The 18,792-nt window shown below is 50.8% G+C and overlaps 1 protein-coding gene across 1 annotated transcript in view; it reads right to left on the reverse strand.

Annotated features, from left to right (window-relative positions):
• TECTA (tectorin alpha) overlaps positions 1-18,116 on the reverse strand; it is a 130,334-nt gene extending 112,218 nt beyond the window's left edge. Inside the window, exons 1-4 of the mRNA XM_015413812.1 lie at positions 18,053-18,116; positions 8,430-8,563; positions 4,431-4,718; positions 3,035-3,041 (exon numbers count right to left, since the gene is read on the reverse strand). Of these exons, the coding sequence (XP_015269298.1) occupies positions 3,035-3,041; positions 4,431-4,718; positions 8,430-8,563; positions 18,053-18,116 (493 nt within the window). The remainder of the gene's footprint in view (positions 1-3,034; positions 3,042-4,430; positions 4,719-8,429; positions 8,564-18,052) is intronic.
• Between the last annotated feature and the right edge of the window lie 676 nt (positions 18,117-18,792).

Here is an 18,792-nt window from a genome sequence, read left to right on the forward strand (position 1 = left end):
GGAACCCCGCCCCTGAAACTGCGTCACCGGAGGTGACGCAGCCACGTTGCTGATGTTTGGGGCGTGGCTGAGCTTGTTGGGGGGCAAAACCATATGTTCCCCCCCCCAACGAGCTCGGCCACGACCCCAACGTCAGCAACGTCTGATGACACAGCCGGCTCCCGACCAGGACGGAGCCTCCCCCGCCGGTAAAGTTTCAGGATTTGGCAACCCTAGTGGGGAAGCAAGCCGTGCTTGGGGAGGGAGCGGCGGTGGGGAGTCCTCTGGGCAACCCAGGGAGTCGGGGGCCTGGATGGAAGTTGTGGGGCCTTGGCAGGAAGTCGGGGGGGGGCAGGCCCCGAAATGCCCCACTGTAGCTACGGGCCTGCTGCGGGTGTGGAGGGGGAGGAATTTGTGAATTTCCTGCCTTTTGCAGGGGGTTGGACTCGATGACCCTGGAGGTCCCCTCCGACTCTATGATTCTATGGTCTCTGTAGTCTGGAGACCCGCTAAAATTCTGGCAGATCTCCAGGCCCCACCTGGAGGGGGGGGGGGCAGGCCCCGAAATGCCCCACTGTAGCTACGGGCCTGCTGCGGGTGTGGAGGGGGAGGAATTTGTGAATTTCCTGCCTTTTGCAGGGGGTTGGACTCGATGACCCTGGAGGTCCCCTCCGACTCTATGATTCTATGGTCTCTGTAGTCTGGAGACCCGCTAAAATTCTGGCAGATCTCCAGGCCCCACCTGGAGTTTGGCAAGCCTAAACTAAGCCCTGATCTTTAAAGAGTGACTGTTGATCATAAGACATGCGTTGAAGCGAGGGGAGGAGAAAGCGACCTTTTAATCCGAGCGGGGCAGCAAGAAAGGCTTGGCCCAGGTCGGCCGGCATAGCTCTCTCTATATTGAGCCAAATATCTGATCTCAGAGAGGGGTCAAATAGTTGTGGTCCCTGGCCCAGCATCTGGGGAACAGAGTGGCCCTCCGCGATACAGGAAAATGGCCATCTCTGACCTGGGTCGGCCTCCCGGCCAACTGCGCTCAATCCCTTCTTTGACTGGCGCTCGATCGGTGCTGCGATAACGTGGCAAGCGATCGCTTTGATATTTTCCCCCTCCCCTTCTCTGCTTCTATTAATTCTGCGGGGAGATGCATATTTTTGGAAAGGCACCTGTCTGACCCCCCCCCCCCCCTTAACGGCCCACCTTCTGTGCCCACTCCGATTAGCATCACGCCGGAGTAATTCCATCTGTGCTTCTAATTAAGAGCCAAAAAAAGTTCTGGAAATTGGATCAGCCACTTGGGCCAAATTTTATAAAAAAACAAAACAAAACAGAACGGGCCCCCCTCTCTCCTCTCATCCCACAAGGCAGGTTTTGAAGAGGAATGGAGCGCAGCCAAAGATTAATTTATTGCGGCAGAGGGGACGTTGAATGTTGGTTTTCTTTGGGGGGGGGGAGGAAAAAAACCTTCATTTAAAGACGGGGTATCGGGAAGATCTCGATTGGCTTCACTTAATATGCACCAGGGATCACTTTGGTAATGGAGTGGCTGGATTTACTATTACTGGGTCAAGTAACATTCTCATACAGTAACTCCCCCACCCACCCAATAACATCTCCTCTCCCACCCTTTAAAGGGCATATAAAGTATGCACTTTTTTAATGACGCCTCTCTTCAATGGAAGCCCCATCCTCGGGCTATTAAGAACAAGAGGTGTGAATAGTGAAAATGCAAATGAGATGGAGCCAAGCTACAGAATCTGGTTTCCCAGACCTCCGTGCTAATTTGCATACGGCAGAGGAGAAAGCGAAAGCGTTTGAAGCCGGCCCAGCAGGAAAGGAAAAGCCCGTGGCAAATAAGTCATTGAGTAGAGAAGCAACAAGCAGGTGACCTTGTTCACACGAGCCATCTGATAGGGCAGAACAGAACTCTAGAAGCATAATGAGGGGGGGAGGTCTTTGAGAGCGCAGAGAACAGCATTTCAAGCTTCCTCCAGGCACCCCGGGGAGAAGGGGTCCATGGCTTGGTGGTGGAGCCTCTGCTTTGCATGCAGGAGGTCTCAGGTTCAATCCCTGGCAACTCCAGGAGAAGAGTCTCAGGTAGCAACCCTTGGGAAAGGCCATTTTTCTGCCTAAGATGCTGGAAAGCCGCCGCCAATCGGAGCAGCCGATGCAGACCGATTGGTCTGACTTGGTCTGAGCTTCACCGATTCACCTGGAGTGCAGACCTGAATATCACACCCAATTTGATGATCTGAGACCAATCCCTGAGGGGTGCAGATGAATCTTGTAGACACAACACCCACAGAGGTGCAAATATAGTAACATCTAGATAGCTAAGTACATCTAGGTACTAGTCAGTGTGGTATAAGTAGGGGTGTCGAACATAAGGCCCGGGGGCCGGAACTGGCCCATCCAGGGCTGTTATGCGGCCCGCGAGCGACTGGTGCAAAGGAGGGAACAGGAGGCTGCTGGGAGAGGTGTGGGAGAGGAGGCTGCACGGTCCAGTTGTGGCTTCAGCATGGTGGGACAACCTCGTCTACAGCAGTCAAGCAGAACCCCTTCACTTCAAGGACTGGTAAGTCGGAAGCTACCGCAGCTGCATTAATACCTCCCCACTCAGCCTGCAGCTCCAGGGATGCTGTCCTGGATGGCCGCAGGGATCACCATTTGCACATGGGGTGTGTGTGCAGACAACCCTCTGTTGGGGTGTGGGAGCATCCGCCCAGCACTGCACTGCTGGACCTCCTGTCCGCCCGTGTGGGTTTTCCTCTGCACCCTCCTCCCAGCCCAGGGGGCCTTGCAGCGAGAACATTCCGACTTGGAGCTTATCAGCTGCTGTCCTTTATACAGTTTCTATCTCCAGTACCGGGCATTACGTTCTATGGCACACATGGCCCGGCCCGACGAGGCGACATTTATGTCAGATCTGGCCCTCATTTGACCTCTGGGTCAGAGTGTCACACTAGGATCTAGAAGACACAGGTTCAGATCTCTGCTCTGCCATGCAAGCTTGCTGGGTGGCTATAGACTATCCATGTGCTCTAACCTACCTCACAGGGTTGCTGGGAAGACAAAACATAGGAGAGGAGAAGGAGGTAAGCCTCTTTGGGTCCCCGTTGGGGGGGGGAGAGTGGGGGTATAAATGAAGTAGATAAATCAAACCTCAAATGGCAAAGGAGAACTCGAGATAGATTATCAGCAGAGTCGCTGGGAAACGTTGGGGTTTAATCTGGATCTAAGGAGCCAACACCGCAACTGCCTCCAGATCTAGACTACTTCAGGAAACATATCTGGACCAAGCGCTTGGAGACCTCCAGAGCTGGGCACGTAGTGATGATGTCATCAGAGCCCTCGGTCTTTGCTGCACCGCTCACACCACAAAAGCGTTCCTTCTTGCCGCCACCCCATGCCGCTCAGCATTATGACATCATCAGCATGAGACCAGTGTGTAGATCTGAGGGATGGGGGACTGGGGCTGAGGCCAGGGGATTTACCCACTGCAGATGGGCAAATGACAAGCCTAGACAGACAGGACCATCCACATGCTGGTTCCCCACTCCAAAGCACTCCAAAGTCCACCCTCCAAGGCACTCATTCCCTCCAGGGGAACTGATATCTGTAATGTAGAGAACAGCTGTAATAGTTAGAGAACTCTGGGCACCCCCTAGAGGTTGGCAGCCTACCACAGTGATACACCAAAATGCCCTCCCACGTAGAATTCTTTTTGAAATGGATGATTCAACTGTAACTCAGATGCATTGTGACAATACGAATTAGACCAATAAAGGATCATAGAGTTGGAAGGGACCTCCAGGGTCATCTAGTCTCCAACCCCTGCACAATGCAGGAAATTCACAAATACGTCCACATCCACAGTGACGGCTGTTCCACGCCCAGAAGATGACAAAGAAACCTCCAGGATCCCTGACCTTGGTTAGGTTTGCCAACAAATTGGGCCTGGAGATCTCCCAGAATTGCAATGGATCTCCAACCTACAGAGATCAACTCCCTTGGAGAAAATGGCTACTTTGGAGGGTGGACTCTGTGGCCCCACTGGTGGACCTCCTGATGGCCCCTGGTATTTCTGGCCACTGTGTGACACAGAGTGTTGGACTGGATGGGCCTTTGGCCTGATCCGACATTGGCGTCTCTTATGTCCTTATGTTCTAGTGTCCTGGCCCCACTGGTGGACCTCCTGATGGCACCTGGTATTTCTGGCCACTGTGTGACACAGAGTTTTGGACTGGATGGGCCTTTGGCCTGATCCAACATTGGTGTCTCTTATGTTCTTATGTTGTTCTCATGCGTTATACCTTGCTTAGCTTCTTCCCCTTCCCTAATGCCTCCCTCCCCTGGCCGCACCCCAAAATCTCCGGGAATTTCCCAACCCAGAGTTGGTAACCCTCGCTTTGGTATTTCTACCCCATGGTGGTACCACAACTTGCTCTTACCGGAGTCGTGCTGCTGCCTCCATAGAAGGTGACTTCTTCCCACGTGGCCACGAAAACTGACACCGCCGTGAACGACACCAGGTTCTTGAAATACTTGCGGATATCCCTGGAGACTTTCTTGAGGAGAGCCGGATCCGAGCTCTCTCGGTAATAGACCTCTCCTCGGATCCCGTTGTGAACATCGGCCCAGAAGGGGGCAATGAACGCCCTACCATCATTCAGGGGGAAGGACTCCGGCGTGAACTGGCTGACCAGCGCGTTAAAGGAAATGACACCGTTGTTGTTGACCTACAAGGGAGAAGAGGAAGGCTTGATTTAAGCAAATGGGATCTCTGGCAGGAAGGGGGGGGGGGGAACGTCAGCTGGAAATTATACTTGTGCTGGCGCAGTCGAAGGGAGAAGCCGGGCTATGCAATTATGGGTTCTAAATAGGTCTATATATCTGTGCTTTCCTATGCCCCTCATCTCACCCTGAAGTGGGGATGGAATTAAGATTCAAAACTCCACAGCGGAATGAAACCCAGAGGTCTAAACCCCTCGAAATTACCAGGCGCTGCATTCCTATGGTAAAAAGTCCTTCTGGGTCACGCAGGCTAATTCAATCCGATGTGGACATGACTGAAAGGAAACTCCGCACAAGTGCTGTGTCACACGCAAGAGATTCTGGGCCATTTCTTCCTTCCTCGTGTAACTAGCCAGTCGGACTTGAGTGTGACCCACAAGCCATATGGAAGTTAATCAGTTCGTTGACCCAGGGAGGGGCTGTGGCTCAGCGGTAGAGCATCTGCTCGGCATGAAGAAGATCCCATGTACACTCCCTGGCATCTCCAGTTCATAGCACCAGATAGGGTGCTTTTTTGTGGTTTGTTTGCCATCAAGTCGCACCTGAGCTAGGGTGACCTTATCGGGTTTTCAAGGCAAGAGATGTTCAGAGATGGTTTGCCATTGACTGCCTCTTCCTAGTGACCCTAGTATTCTTTATTTATTTTATTTATTTATTTATGCTTTCGACTTGTATCCCGCTCGAACCCCAAGGGCTCTCTGAGAGGCTTACAATTTCATTTATCCCTATCTATGGCCACATTGTCAGGGGTGGGGACTGCCCTACCGGCACCCAATGGTGGGACTCGCTGTTCTTCGGCGTTTTTTGTTTTTTGGCTTCGGCCCGGCCCGGCTCTTCCTCTTCCGGTGGTCTTCGGAGTTGGCTGATGGCCCATCTGGCGCATGGTTCGTGTCAGCCCGGCTCCGGCTATGTCCTTTTAGGCTCCGCTGCGCCTGCGCTTCTACGTTCCTGCGTCTTCTGGCTCCACCTCCACCGTCATCTGAACCGCCGCTGGTGTTGCGCCTCCTTGCCATCACTGCTCGCCACTTCACTCATCGCTGCCGCCGCTTGTCGCTCCGCCGCCACCGCCCGTTGCTCTGCCGCCGCCGATGCCCCCATCAAGCCTCACAATGGAGGGGGGTGCCCCCCCTTTAATCTACTCGCTTGCTGTTATTTTCTTTGGTGGTCTCTCGTCAAAATACTGACTAGAGCTGACCCTGCTTAGCTTCTGAGATCTGACAAGTAGAGGTGTGTGCTCGGTATATACCGAGCCAAATAAATACCCCCAAAATACTGATCTTCTTTTTCTTTTTTGGGCACACCCCTACTGACAAGATCATGCCAGCCTGGGCTATCCAGGTCAGGGCTGACCAGATACTAGATGGTGTGAAAGGCCGTCTGCCTGAGACCCTGGAGAGCCACTGCCCATCTGAGTAGTCAATAATGAACTTGATCAGGGGTGGCCAAACTGTGGCTCGGGAGCCGCATGCGGCTCTTTCACACGTATGGTGCGGCTCCCGGCAGGGCAGCTGGGGAAGCTAAATATCATTAGCAAACAAATATCATTGGACAAATAAATATCATTATCCATATCTGCTTTTACCCATTTTGTTATAATTTTTGGCAGTCTCGTTGAATGTTAATAAAAAGCTAATCTGCATATTTCCCAGTAAAAACGTGTAATATCTGTTCGTGTCTTGCGGCTTTCAGACATCTGACGTTTATTCTATGCGGCTCTTACTTTAAGAATGTTTGGCCACCCCTGATCTTGATGGATCAGAACCCACAGTGCTAGTGGGACGAACAGTTTATGTTCCCGGTACCAGCAACCATCTTCCCTCTTCAATAGGCAACGGTTATTCTTAACAGAATGTCAGAACCCACAGCCAACAACCGAGTACACACTTCATAGAAATGTTATACTTTTATTGAAGAGCCATAGATGCATTAACACAGTCACTGTTAAGAATAACCGTTGCCTATTGAACCTAATGAGATATAGGGCATTCGTATGCACACCCCCACTACGCTGGCCAATTAGGCACCCTCCCGCGTGCGGGCTAGAGCTGGTAAGCGTTACTACTATGCGAAGCTGGGAATTGCTCTGCTCCCATGATTGGGAGACAACACACCTCGCCTCCTGTTCTTCTTTAGAGATAAGCGTTACTGCTCCAAGCAAGAGACAGGAATGCGAACGCAATTTACACAGACACTGAAAGAACATCCCCACCCCCATGGCAAAAAGGATTGATTCAGTAGAAGTAAGATTGCCAGTTCCAGGCTGGGAAACTCCTGGAGATTTGGGGATGGAGCCTGGGGAGGACACGCGCCTCAGTGGGGCACAATACCATACAGTCGCCCCTCCAAAACATCCATGTTCTCCAGGGGAACTGATCTCTGTCACCCGGAGATCAGTTGTAATCCCAGGTGATCTGTCTGGAGTCATAGTCTGGAGGTGGAGCCTCAGATCCCACCTGGAGACTGGCATCCCTAGAAAACCATGACTACATCTCGGCATAATAAAAAGTAGAGACATCACCCAGCCAACAAAAGTCCGTATGGTCAAAGCAATGGTATTCCCAGTAGTCATGTATGGCTGCGAGAGTTGGATTATAAGGAAAGCCGAGCGCCGAAGAATAGATCCTTTTGAACTATGGTGCTGGAGAAGACTCTGTAGAGTCCCTTGGACTGCAAGGAGATCAAATCAGTCAATCCTAAAAGAAACCAACCCTGACTGTTCCCTGGAAGGCCAGATACTGAAACTGAAGCTCAAATACTTTGGCCACCCAATGAGAAGGGAGCACTCACTGGAGAAGACCCTGATGCTGGGAAAGATTGAAGGTCAAAGAAGAAGGGGACGGCAAAGGATGAGATGGTTAGACAGTGTCAGAGATGCAATGAACATGAAGTTGAGCAAACTTCAGAGGACGGCAGAAGACAGGAGGGCCTTGCGGGATCTGGTCCATGGGGTCGCGAAGAGTCGGACTCGACTGTGCGACTGAACAACAACAACAACATCTTGGCCTAAGGAAGATACCTGTGTGCCTTTGAAGCCTGCAACTTTTAAACAGGCAGGCTGTATTCTGTCCATGTGCTTTTTCTCCCCACGACCCAGCCTTGGAAAGAGACTTGCCCTTCCCTTTCAAGCTCCAACACGGAAGATCAAGAAAACAGACAGCGTCTTTACCTCCCCCCCCCCCAAAAAAAAATCCCTGAAGCAGGAACAGAGTAATCCTTTATTTTCCTGCAGCTCCCTACATATTCTTGTTTCCTGACATGCAACAGGAATAATGTTCAGCCAGTCAAGGCCCAAGTGTTGCTCCGGTGTTTAATCACCTGCAAAAAGCAATTTATTGCCTCTTATATTCCAGCCCTACGAACATTAGCCCATTAAATATACCTTTGACTTTCTTAATCATAAAACCTATCAGTTCATGAAATCTAAGAACTTGTCAGCGAGGATCCGATAAATCTTCCGAACATGCCCGGAGGAGAGCGGTGTTTGAAATGCAGGCACTAATGGTGGGGAAATGAATAATATGACCCAGCGGCTGACAGAGACCTGCGGCTACGATCCTAAAGATCCGCTCTGCTAACGGCGGCCAGCGAAGTAGCTCCTTGCGCTAGAAGAAGGCGCCCCCCCTTAGCGAAACAGATCCGCGGGATCCGATACTTACAAAAACAGTCCTATATGTGAGGCCAAAGAAGATGATTGGGAACAAGAGCTTGATCTCCGGTGAACTTCCGTCATCCACTTTGGGGGTTTTGGTGTCATTCTGCCAGTAGGGGTACAAAATGGTCCTGGAGTGAGCTGTAATGGGGACAAAATATATTAACGATGTGCCATAAAGGGTGCACAGAACTGGATACACAACGACTGAGTTCAGACTGGCAATTTGAAGCGCCAGGGAGTCGTGGCAAAGAAGACCCAGAACGACTTGGTTGCGGTATTCCCGTTCACACTGCAGCGAATGAAGCGGGAGAATGCCATGGAGGAAGCGCAAGGGAGCGTTCGCACTGTTGGCCCGCCCCTGGCAGGGTGTTAGCGGCTCTTTCTGCACTCCGCTGCATGCGCCTATATGCATGGGTGTTAGCGGCTCTTTCAGCACTCCGCTGCATGCGCCTATGCGCATGGGTGCATGCTGCGGAAATAGCGAGCACCTCTTATCAACGACTGCGGGTTGTTCCCGCCTTAGCAGCACTTGCGTTCACACGTCAGGGAGCCGGAATCAACCCGCTCTACACACGGTTTGCTACCACTTTCACCTGGTACTTTTTAAACTCGGGAGGGAAGCGGCACAGGACGGCTTGAGTACGGCTGGGAGACGCCTGAAAGATGTGCCTGTGTGAACCCGCCTCTTTAATCCGCTCCTGAAACGCTCCTGAAATGTTTGGCTGCCGGGCCAAACTGCCAGTCTGAACTCGGCCAACATATCTCAGGAAAGGTAAAAGGTAAAGGTTCCCTTGCTCGGAAGCCAGTCGAGTCCGACTCCATCATCTCCGTTTCCAAGCCAAAGAGCCAGCGCTGTCCGAAGACGTTTCCGTGGTCATGTGGCCGGCATGACTAAACACCAAGGCGCATGGAACACTGTTTCCTTCCCACCTAAATGGTCCCTGTTTATCTACTTGCAATTCCTTGCTTTCGAACTGCTAGGTTGGCAGGAGCTGGAACTAGAGACGGGAGCTCACTCCGTCATGCGGCACACTCGGGTCTCGAACTGCTAAACTACCGACCTTCCATAGCCTGCAGTTCAGTGTCTTAACCAATTGAGCCACCGCAGCTCCTATCTCAGGAAAATCCTTCACTAAAATGCATCTGCTTCTTGGGTGGTGGTGGTGGAGGAAAGTGCCTCTAAATCAGAGCTGACTTATGGCAACCCCATCGGGTTTTCAAGGAAGGCCAGAGATGTTCAGAAGTGGCTTGCTGTTGCCTGCCTCTGCATAGCAACCCTGGACTTCCTTAGTGGTCCCCCCTCCAAGTACTAACCAGGGACAAACATGCTTAGCTTCTGAGATCTGATGAGATCGGGTAGCCTGCAGTGTTCCCTCTAAGCTGTTAGTGTGAGCTAGCTCACAGTTTTTTAGCCTCTGGTTCACACCAAACTAATTTATGCAGCAGCCCAATCGCTCGCTCACAACTTTAATGCCAGCCACTCACAAAGTAGGGTTTTTGCTCACAAGACTCCACAGCTTAGAGGGAACACTGGTAGCCTGGGCTATCCAGGCTGGGAAACTTCTTGAGTAGGCTGTAGCTAATCATCTGTAACTAAACATGACCTATTTGCACCTGGGACCAATGCTCCCTCTAAGCTGTGGGGACTTGTGAGCATAAATTCTACTCTGTGAGCTACTGGCATTAAAGTTGTGAGCGAGAGATTCGGCTGCTGCATAAATCAGTTTGCTCCAGAGCCCTCCTTCCTGAGTGAAGACAAAAATATGTGAGCTGGAGACTAAAACACTGTGAGCTAGCGCACACTGACTCAGCTTAGAGGGGGACACTGCCCGGGACGATCATCCAGAAGCAAAATAATGGTTGCCATCTAGAATCTAGATGCTCGGGCTTTAACAAATTGACATCTCTTATGACACTTCTGTAGGGTTGCCAGCAATACTCCCTCTAAGCGGTGGAGTCCTGTGAGCAAAAATTCTCCTTTGTGAGCTGCTGGCATTAAAGTTGTGAGCATACATCAGTTTGCTCTGGAGCCGTCCTCCCTGAGCTAAGGCAAAAGTGTGTGAGCTGGAGGCTAAAAAAACTGTGAGCTGGCTCACACCAACTCAGCTTAGCGGGAACACTGGTTGCCAGTTTTGGATTAGAAAAGCCCTGGAGATGGGGGGGGGGGGGGGGAAGGGAAGGTGAGATTCGGGGAGGGGAGGGACCTCGATGGGATATAATGCTACAGAATTCACCCTCTGAAGCAGCCATTTTCTCCGAGGGAACTGGGCTCTATTGATTACATTCTCGGCCAACAGACCTTCAACCATTAGAAGTGCATGGACTCTAATCTGGGAGAACCGGGTTTGATTCCCCACTCCTCCACTTGCACCTGCTGATGTGACCTTGGGCAAGCCATAGTTCTGATAAGAACTCTTCTTGAAAAAGAGCAGTTCCTGTCAAGAGCTCTCTCAGCCTCACCTACCTCACAGGGTGTCTGTTGTGGGGAGGGGAAGGGAAAGGAGTTTGTAAGTTGCTCTGAGACTCCAAGTGAAGGGCGGGGTATAAATCCAATCTCTTCCTCTTCTTCCTCTACGTTCCTTTGTCCTCCGCCCCACCGCTTCCCATTACCACATGTCCTGTGAGATAGTTTTCACCAGCCTCTGCTTCTCCCTCAGCTTCTGTCCTTTTCTAAACTCTACTCTCTCCTTCCAGCTTCCTCCCCGCCCATTGTTTCTCGCAGTCGTGTTTCACGCCTGCTGCGTGCTCCCCCGGGCACCCCCATAGGCCCACCTCAACAGCTTCCACCCTCCCCACTGACCCAGTACTTCTCCGTTTCCCTCACCCAGCCTTTTGCCAACAGCGTACTGGCTCTCCTGTCCTACGCCCGGTTTGAGTGTCTCTTTCAGACTCCCTTTTTCGTCCGTCTCGTTGTCCTCCCACCCTCCTCATGCATTCAACTGATTATTCCCACACTAGTGGCGGAAGCCTTAGGAAGTCGAAAGCAAAGGGAGCAGAGATCAGGACTCATAAGAACATAAGAGATGCCAATGTTGGATCAGGCCAAAGGCCCATCCAGCCCAACACTCTGTATCACACCGTGGCCAGAAATACCAGGTGCCCTCAGGAGGTCCACCAGTGGGGCCAGGACATTAGAAGCCCTCCCACTGTTGACCCCCCCCCCCAAGCACCAAGATGACAGAACATCCCTTGCCCCAGAGTCCCTATCTAGCGCGCGCGCCCAGTGTTGCCGGGGGGCCCCCGGGGGGGGGGGGGGGGGGCGTAGCTGGAACAGGTTTCAGAAGGAGGGCCTAGCACCTGGGTTCGTGTGACTGTAGCCGAGAAGGGTCACGCACTGGCCAGCATCCAAGTCAAGGGGACTTCCTGAAGGAGGCCAGATGAATGGGAGTGAAGCTGGCAGGTTAAGTAGAGAAGAACGAGGATTGCCAACTTCAAGGCGGGGCCTGCAGTTCTCCTGGAATAGGGTTGCCAGCCTCCAGGCGGGGCCTGGGGACCTCCCGCTTTTACAACCGATCCTCCAGCTGACAAGAGATCAGCTTCCCTGGAGAAAATGGCTGCTTTGGAGGGTGGACTCTGTGGCATTGTACCGTGCTGAGGGCCCCTCCCCTCTCCAAACCCCGCCCAATCGTGGATCCACCCCCAAAGTCTCCAGGTATTTTCCAACCCAGACATGGCAACCCTATCCTGGAATTTCAACTGAACTCCAGACTACAGAGATCCACTCCCCTGGAGGAAACGTAGGGTTGCCAGCTCTGGGTTGGGAGATACCTGGAGATTTTGGGGACGGAATTTCAGGAGGGGAGGGGCCTCAGCAGGGTCCGCCCTCCAGAGCAGCCATTTCCTCCAGGGGATCTGATCTTGGTCATCTGGAGATCAATTGTAATACCTGGAGACCTCCAGGTGCCACTCAGAACTTACCAACCTAAGGAAACAGCAGCCTTGGAGGGCGGACTCTATGGCATCACATCCCTGCTAAGCTTGGGAAATTGCTGGAGATTTGGGGGTGGAGCCTGGGGTGGGCAGGGATGGGGGAGGGGAGGGACCTCCACAGGATACAATGCCACAGAGTCCACTCTCCGAAGCAGCCTTGAAGTGGAGATACCAGGGATCGAACCTGGGTCCTTCTGCCATCAAAAGCAGGGAGGGGACTAATACCTTTACGCTTAAACGTCCCACATCTTTATGAAAAACCAACCTTTGCTAGAAACATAACGTCGATATATCTAAGGCGGCCAGGTTACCTTCCCACACGTTGACTTTTTACTTGAGGGAATCGGCCGTCTCAGGCAGAAAATAAATTCACTGTCCTCATTATATTCAATGAATGCTGACCTGAGCAACCACGGGCAAAACAATCCTTCCTCTGTTTGCTGCTCCCGGGCCCCGAAGGAGCTTATTTTCTAGCTTTCGGCCTGCAACTTCTCCACCGGCTCTTCCTGAATCTGGGAAAGGCAGAAAGTCTCTCTCCCCACCCCTCCTTCCCTGTGTCACTCTCTCTCTCGTCTTGCTCTCAGCTCCAAGACCACAAAGGGGGAACTTGGGAAATCAGATCAGAGGGAGGGGGGTCTCCAGTTGTACCAGCTTCCTCTCCCGAACAAAATCTACCCCAAAACTGTCACCAAATGAGCAGCTGTCACTAACTTCCAAGTTAAAAAGCACGCATCGTCTGGGGTCCGTCCTGAGTCACCGCTTGATTCGCTTCTGACCTTTAACCTTCCACTCCTTTAAAGGACACCCACTTACTCGTTCATTTGGCCAAAAGGACCTCGGGATTAATAAAAGGGAGAGGTACGATCAGGTAAAACGTACCCCTCCCCAATCAGAACACACATCGTCTTGCTTTAACAGCCACACTACCAGTTGTAATGCTCTGTTGTAATCTCCGCGCTTAACCACCCCCTCTTTTCTGGTCGCCAAGTCACAACGCACTGATGGCCGTCCCTCACGGTTTTTTACTCTCTCTCAGAACTACAACTGATCCTCCAGACAACAGAGATCAGTTCTCCTGGAGGAAATGGCAGCTGTGGAGGGGACACTCTATGGTATACCATAGTGTCTCGGAGAAACGGAAGTCCTAGAGTGACATCACATCCCCGCTGAGCTTCCTCTCTTCACCCATCTCCAACCTCCCTCCCACCAGATCTACCCCCTAGGAGTTAAGCAGCCCTGTGAGAACTGTCACATGCTAACAGGGGCAGGAGTTTGCCTGCTTTTCAAGCCCCTGGTCCACCAGTCCAGATCTTGCTGTCGGGGGGGGGGGGAACACCACCCCCAAAGTGCCGTGTTTGGGCCAACTTGCCCAGCGCGATGATGTCACCCGGAGGTGACATCATACCACAGGGTATAATGTGGGAGGACGTGCTATCATTCGAGGAGAAACTCTATGGTTTTCCCTTGAACAATAGAGGCCCTGACCACAACGTGCCCGGCATAATGACATCACTTCCGGGTGACATCATCATTTAACTCTTCCCGCCGCCCAAGAAAATTGTATTAATTTTATAAGGATTATAGGGTGATGTCATCATGGCGTGCGCACTTTGCACAGGCACCGAAGCTCTCCCACGGCAGAAGAAGGACTCCCCACCAGCAGCCAGGTAAGACCTGGCCAACCCTACCAGAAAAGCCTCCTGGGAGGCAGCGTTGCCTGTGGGTCAGATCCACCGCTCCTCTGTCCTTCACACCGCTCACAGATCTTCCGTAGCCTTCTTTGGAGGTTTTTAAGCAGAGGCTAGATGGCCACCTGACAGCAACGCTGATTCTGTGAACTTTGACAGATCACGAGACGAGAGGGCAGGAAGGGTTTCCTCGGTGCTTAGTTCTCTCAGGGCTCTTTTTGTAGAAGAAGCCCAGCAGGAACTCATTAGCATAATAGGCCATGCCCAACAGCAGAAACTCATTAGCCTATTAGGCCACACCCCTGACAGCACAGCTCATTAGCATATTAGGCCGCACCCCCATGTTACCAGAAGTGTGGTCATCCAGCCACACCCACCTTTTGCTTCTTATTCTGTTTACCTTGTTTGTTGTCAAAACCCAGGGCCTTTTTTGTAGCAGGAACTCCTTTGCATGTTAGGCCACACCCCCTGAATGTAGCCAGTCCGAATGAGTTTCTGCTGTTGGGTGTGGCCTATTATGCTAATGAGTTCCTGCTGGGCGTGGCCAACTCGGGAGCCAGCCGGAACTCCGTTCCTGTGCGTTCCTGCCCCCAAATAGCCCTGGTTCTTGTGGCCCTTTCTTACACAGTCAGGGAAATGCTGATTGCCACTTTGGGGGCAGGGAGCAATTTTTCTCCAGGCCACTTTGGCCGGGGATCCTGGAGGCTTTTTTGTCATCTTCTGGGCATGGAACAGCGGTCACCGGGGGTGTGGGGGGGGAGGTATTTTGTGAGTTTCCTGCCTTGTGCAGGGGGTTGGACTAGATGACCCTGGAGGTCCCATCCAACTCTATGATTCTATGGTTCTGTAAGATGGGAACAGCTTGCCTAGTGTATTTTAAGACTAGGATGAAGCAAGGGTAGGCTTGCCAACTCTGGGTTGTGAAATTCCTGGAGATTTGGGGATGGACCTTGAGGATGGCAGGATTTGGGGAGGGGAAAGACCTCAGCAGGGCATAATGCCACAGAGCCTCCCCTCCGAAGCTGCCATTTCCTCCAGGAGAACTGAGCTCTGTAGTCTGAAGCTCAGTTGCAATTCTGGGCGATCTCCGGGTCCCCCATGAAGGTTGGCAACTCTGCACAAGTGACGTGCTGTCCTTTTCCATTCCAGCATTAAGGGCAACCAAACCCATCTCCTGGGGCTTTTGCCTCCTCATATGCGATGTGCAAGAGGTTCACTCATTCATCTCCCATGCTCAATGCTGTATCATTCTGTGCTAGGTTAAAGGTAAAGGTTCCCCTTGCTTGAAAGCCAGTCGAATCCGACTGTAGGGGTGCGGGGCTCATCTCCATTTCCAAGCCAAAGAGCCAGCGCTGTCCGAAGATGTTCCCGTGGCCATGTGGCCGGCATGACTAGACGCCGAGGTGCACGGAATGCTGTTACCGTCCCACTGAAGCGGTATCTATTTATCTACTTGCAGTTTCTTGCTTTCGAACTGCTCGGTTGGCAGGAGCTGGGACCAGAGACGAGAGCTCACTCCGTCATGCGGCACACTCGGGTCTCGAACTGCCGAACTACAGACCTTCCAGTCTGCAGTTCAGCATCTTAACCACTGAGCCACCGCAGCCCCATTCTGTGCTAATATTGTGCATATTCCTTGACCAATTAAAGCAAGGGGCAAAGTTGAGAGTTTTATTAGATCTTCTAGATCTGTCTGTCTATCTATCTATCTGATCTAATAATATAAATATGAATATAGATAGATAGAGTAATAAAAATATCTAAGATAAAATATATGTGATCTAATAAAACTCTCAATCTTGCACATTGTTCCTTTTTTCTTCTACCCACTGGTGCGGCTTTATCTTCTTCCAACTAAGGCAAAACGGTCACCTCTGTTTTCTTTTGCAGAAACACTAAAGGATATATCCTAAATGTAGCATCTTATTATGAGGGGGAACAACCTGAGACTGCTATTTTGTTTTTTTTTTATTAAAAAAGCTGCATTCTAAATGGATATACATAAAGGTTTCTGCACCCCGTACAACGAAGAGACTGGCACAGCTGAGACGTAAAACAAAATACCTTTTGCATATGGATGTAGAGACATTTAATGGCTACGGCAAAGCAATCTCTCCAGGTACGGAAGGTGCCGATTTCCCAGCTGTTGTGTAATAGCTGAACGGTGACTGCACGGGGTCATCGCTATGAAATGTAAACTTGTGAGACGTGTTTTTTTGTCTCCCCCAACCCAAAACTCCATCTGACTTTTTTCAACAGTATATTTTAAGAGTCGGCAACCGGCTATATTGTTGCAGATATGGCCTCTGCAAACCTCCCAAAAGATTGCCTATGAAGTTTATATCCTCTTATGCGGCAAGATATTATAGTCATCTTTCTGCCAATCAGGACAACATTATACCGGTCTGCTTAGAGTGGGGAACCCGTGAAGGGGTGTGTGTCATGTGGTAGGTACGTGAAAGCTTCCACCAGAATCAGTAGCCGAGGGAAGAGAATGTTACCCTACCTAGACAGAAAGTTTGGTGTTAGTTCCACCAACCTGCTTGGAAATCCAAAGAAATGGAGGCGGCTGATAATCATGTGGGCTTATCCCATGATCAGAAGCAACAGAGGATACCTCCTAGGGTTGGCAACTCCTGGTTTGGACATTTTTGGAGATTTGGAGGCGGAGCCTGGGGATGGTGGGATTTGAGGCAGCGAGAGACCTCAGAGAGGCATAATGCCATAGGGTTTAACCTCCAAAGTAGCCATTTTCTCCAGAGGAACTGATCTACGTCATCTGGGGATTGGCTGCAATTTTGGAAGATATCCAAGCTCCACCCGGAGGCTAAAAACGAGAGATCACGGGAGGAAGTGTAAATCCAGACACAACGTCCGTGACAAAAATAACGAAGAGGCAATAAAGATAGGTGTGCAAAATCATTTACCGAAGCGATTCTGTAGAATATCCTCTTCTATTATCGCTCACACGCAACGCATATCCTCTTCTATTATCGCTCACACGCAGCGGATACGGCGCAATATAAACAAATCCGTTTCCCAAGGATCGCTTTATCTGAGCGTGTCGCAACCACAACTCTTATCAATTCCTACTTATCAACTCTTGAAGGAAACATCCCCTGTCGATGCTCTAATAACAGAACCCAAGGTCTTCACACATAGCTTTATTGACTCTTCGTTATATTTGTCACGGATGTTGTGTTTGGATTTCCTCCACCTGGAGGCGGGCAACTACATACACTTACATCTGCTATTTGGTTCTGCACATTTCCCAGTCGCCCGATTCAAGCTTAAATGCGGTGTCCTTGATACTCACTGCAGAAACATGGGCAACGCCTCCCCGAAGTACAATCCAACGTGGATGTGGAATACACGTGGGTTCCAGAACAGTGGCGTTCCCTCCTGTCTGGGTGAAAGTCCTACAACTGGCTCTATCCATTTGGGGGCTTCATTCGCATAGATCCCCCCGCCACAACATACGGGTGATGGAACAAACACAGCAGAACAGTTCTCATGCTGGCTCGGGTCCATATGAACCCTAAGTCATATTGGCTACCGAGTTATGGGTTGGCGGGCCAGCACATCGTCGTGTGGAAACCATTCTGACCGCAGCCAGTGGGGTGAACTTGGTGGTGGTGGAAAGCGCTTTCAAATCACAGCCGACTTAGGGAGACCCCCATACGAGGAAAGAGATGTTCAGAGGTGGTCTGCTGTTGACTGCCTCTGCATAGCAACCCTGGACTTCCTTGGTGGTCTCCCATCCAAATACAAACCAGGGCTTACGCCCAAGAAAAAACACATGAACTGTGTAATCCTGTGTACATTTACTTAGAAGCCAGCCCCACTTTAATCCATTGGACTTACTCTCAGGTAAATGCACACAGGACTGCAGTCACAGACAGAGGAGCTTTTATTTATGGACACCATATTCTTATACGGCAATCTACTCAAGGGAGTGGGATTCCTATGTTACTGCCGAGTATCAGTACCCAGATGCTGGTAAACTAACCTTGCTGCTGTAAAATCACGATGATAAAAGACATCCAAGTTTGAAGGAGTGATGGATAATTCATCCTACAGGGGGTAGAAAAAGAGAAGAGTAACAAACAGCTATCCGTGCGGAACAAGATCTAATATGCAAACTCCACATTAAAAGGTTAGATTGCCTGGAAATTGTTTGATTAGTCGGGACCATCTGAAATTTGGGGAATTAAGCTCATTGTCTGTGTACACAAACATGAAATCTCTTAATTAGGAAGCCGCTAATGGCGTGCTCTTGTTATAAAAAAGTAAATTGCTTAGCTGATGTTGTCAGGGCACAGTCTTGGGGGGGTGGGGTGGGAGAATAGACAATGCCTCCCAACTTCGCTCTTAATAGAATCGTATATGGAAACGGCGCACAGGAAACAGTCAATCCCCTAATCACCCCAAACAATTCCTTGATGATCTCTGTGCTGCAAAGCTTTCCGCCGAACAGCTTTTCATTGTAAGGCGAAACCGAGAGCCAATTATCAACTGCGAGAGCTCTCATCTTTGGAAGACTTTCAACATTGCTTTAACTAATCCTTAGGATAATTTTTTTTTCCAGGGTACCAGCTGGCGAGACAACGAACACTTAACATTTATTGACTGGTAGGAGGGAAAAAACTATAAATATTGACACAGCCGCCAGTCTCCTGCATTAGACAGATATCAATTTTTATAAGAGAGAGTTCGGCAGGGCCAGGAGGAGGAGAGAAAGACGAAGCG

Source organism: Gekko japonicus, unplaced genomic scaffold (genome assembly GCF_001447785.1).
Source record: "Gekko japonicus isolate JY-2015 unplaced genomic scaffold, Gekko_japonicus_V1.1 scaffold890, whole genome shotgun sequence".
Taxonomy (NCBI): Eukaryota; Metazoa; Chordata; class Lepidosauria; order Squamata; family Gekkonidae; genus Gekko; species Gekko japonicus.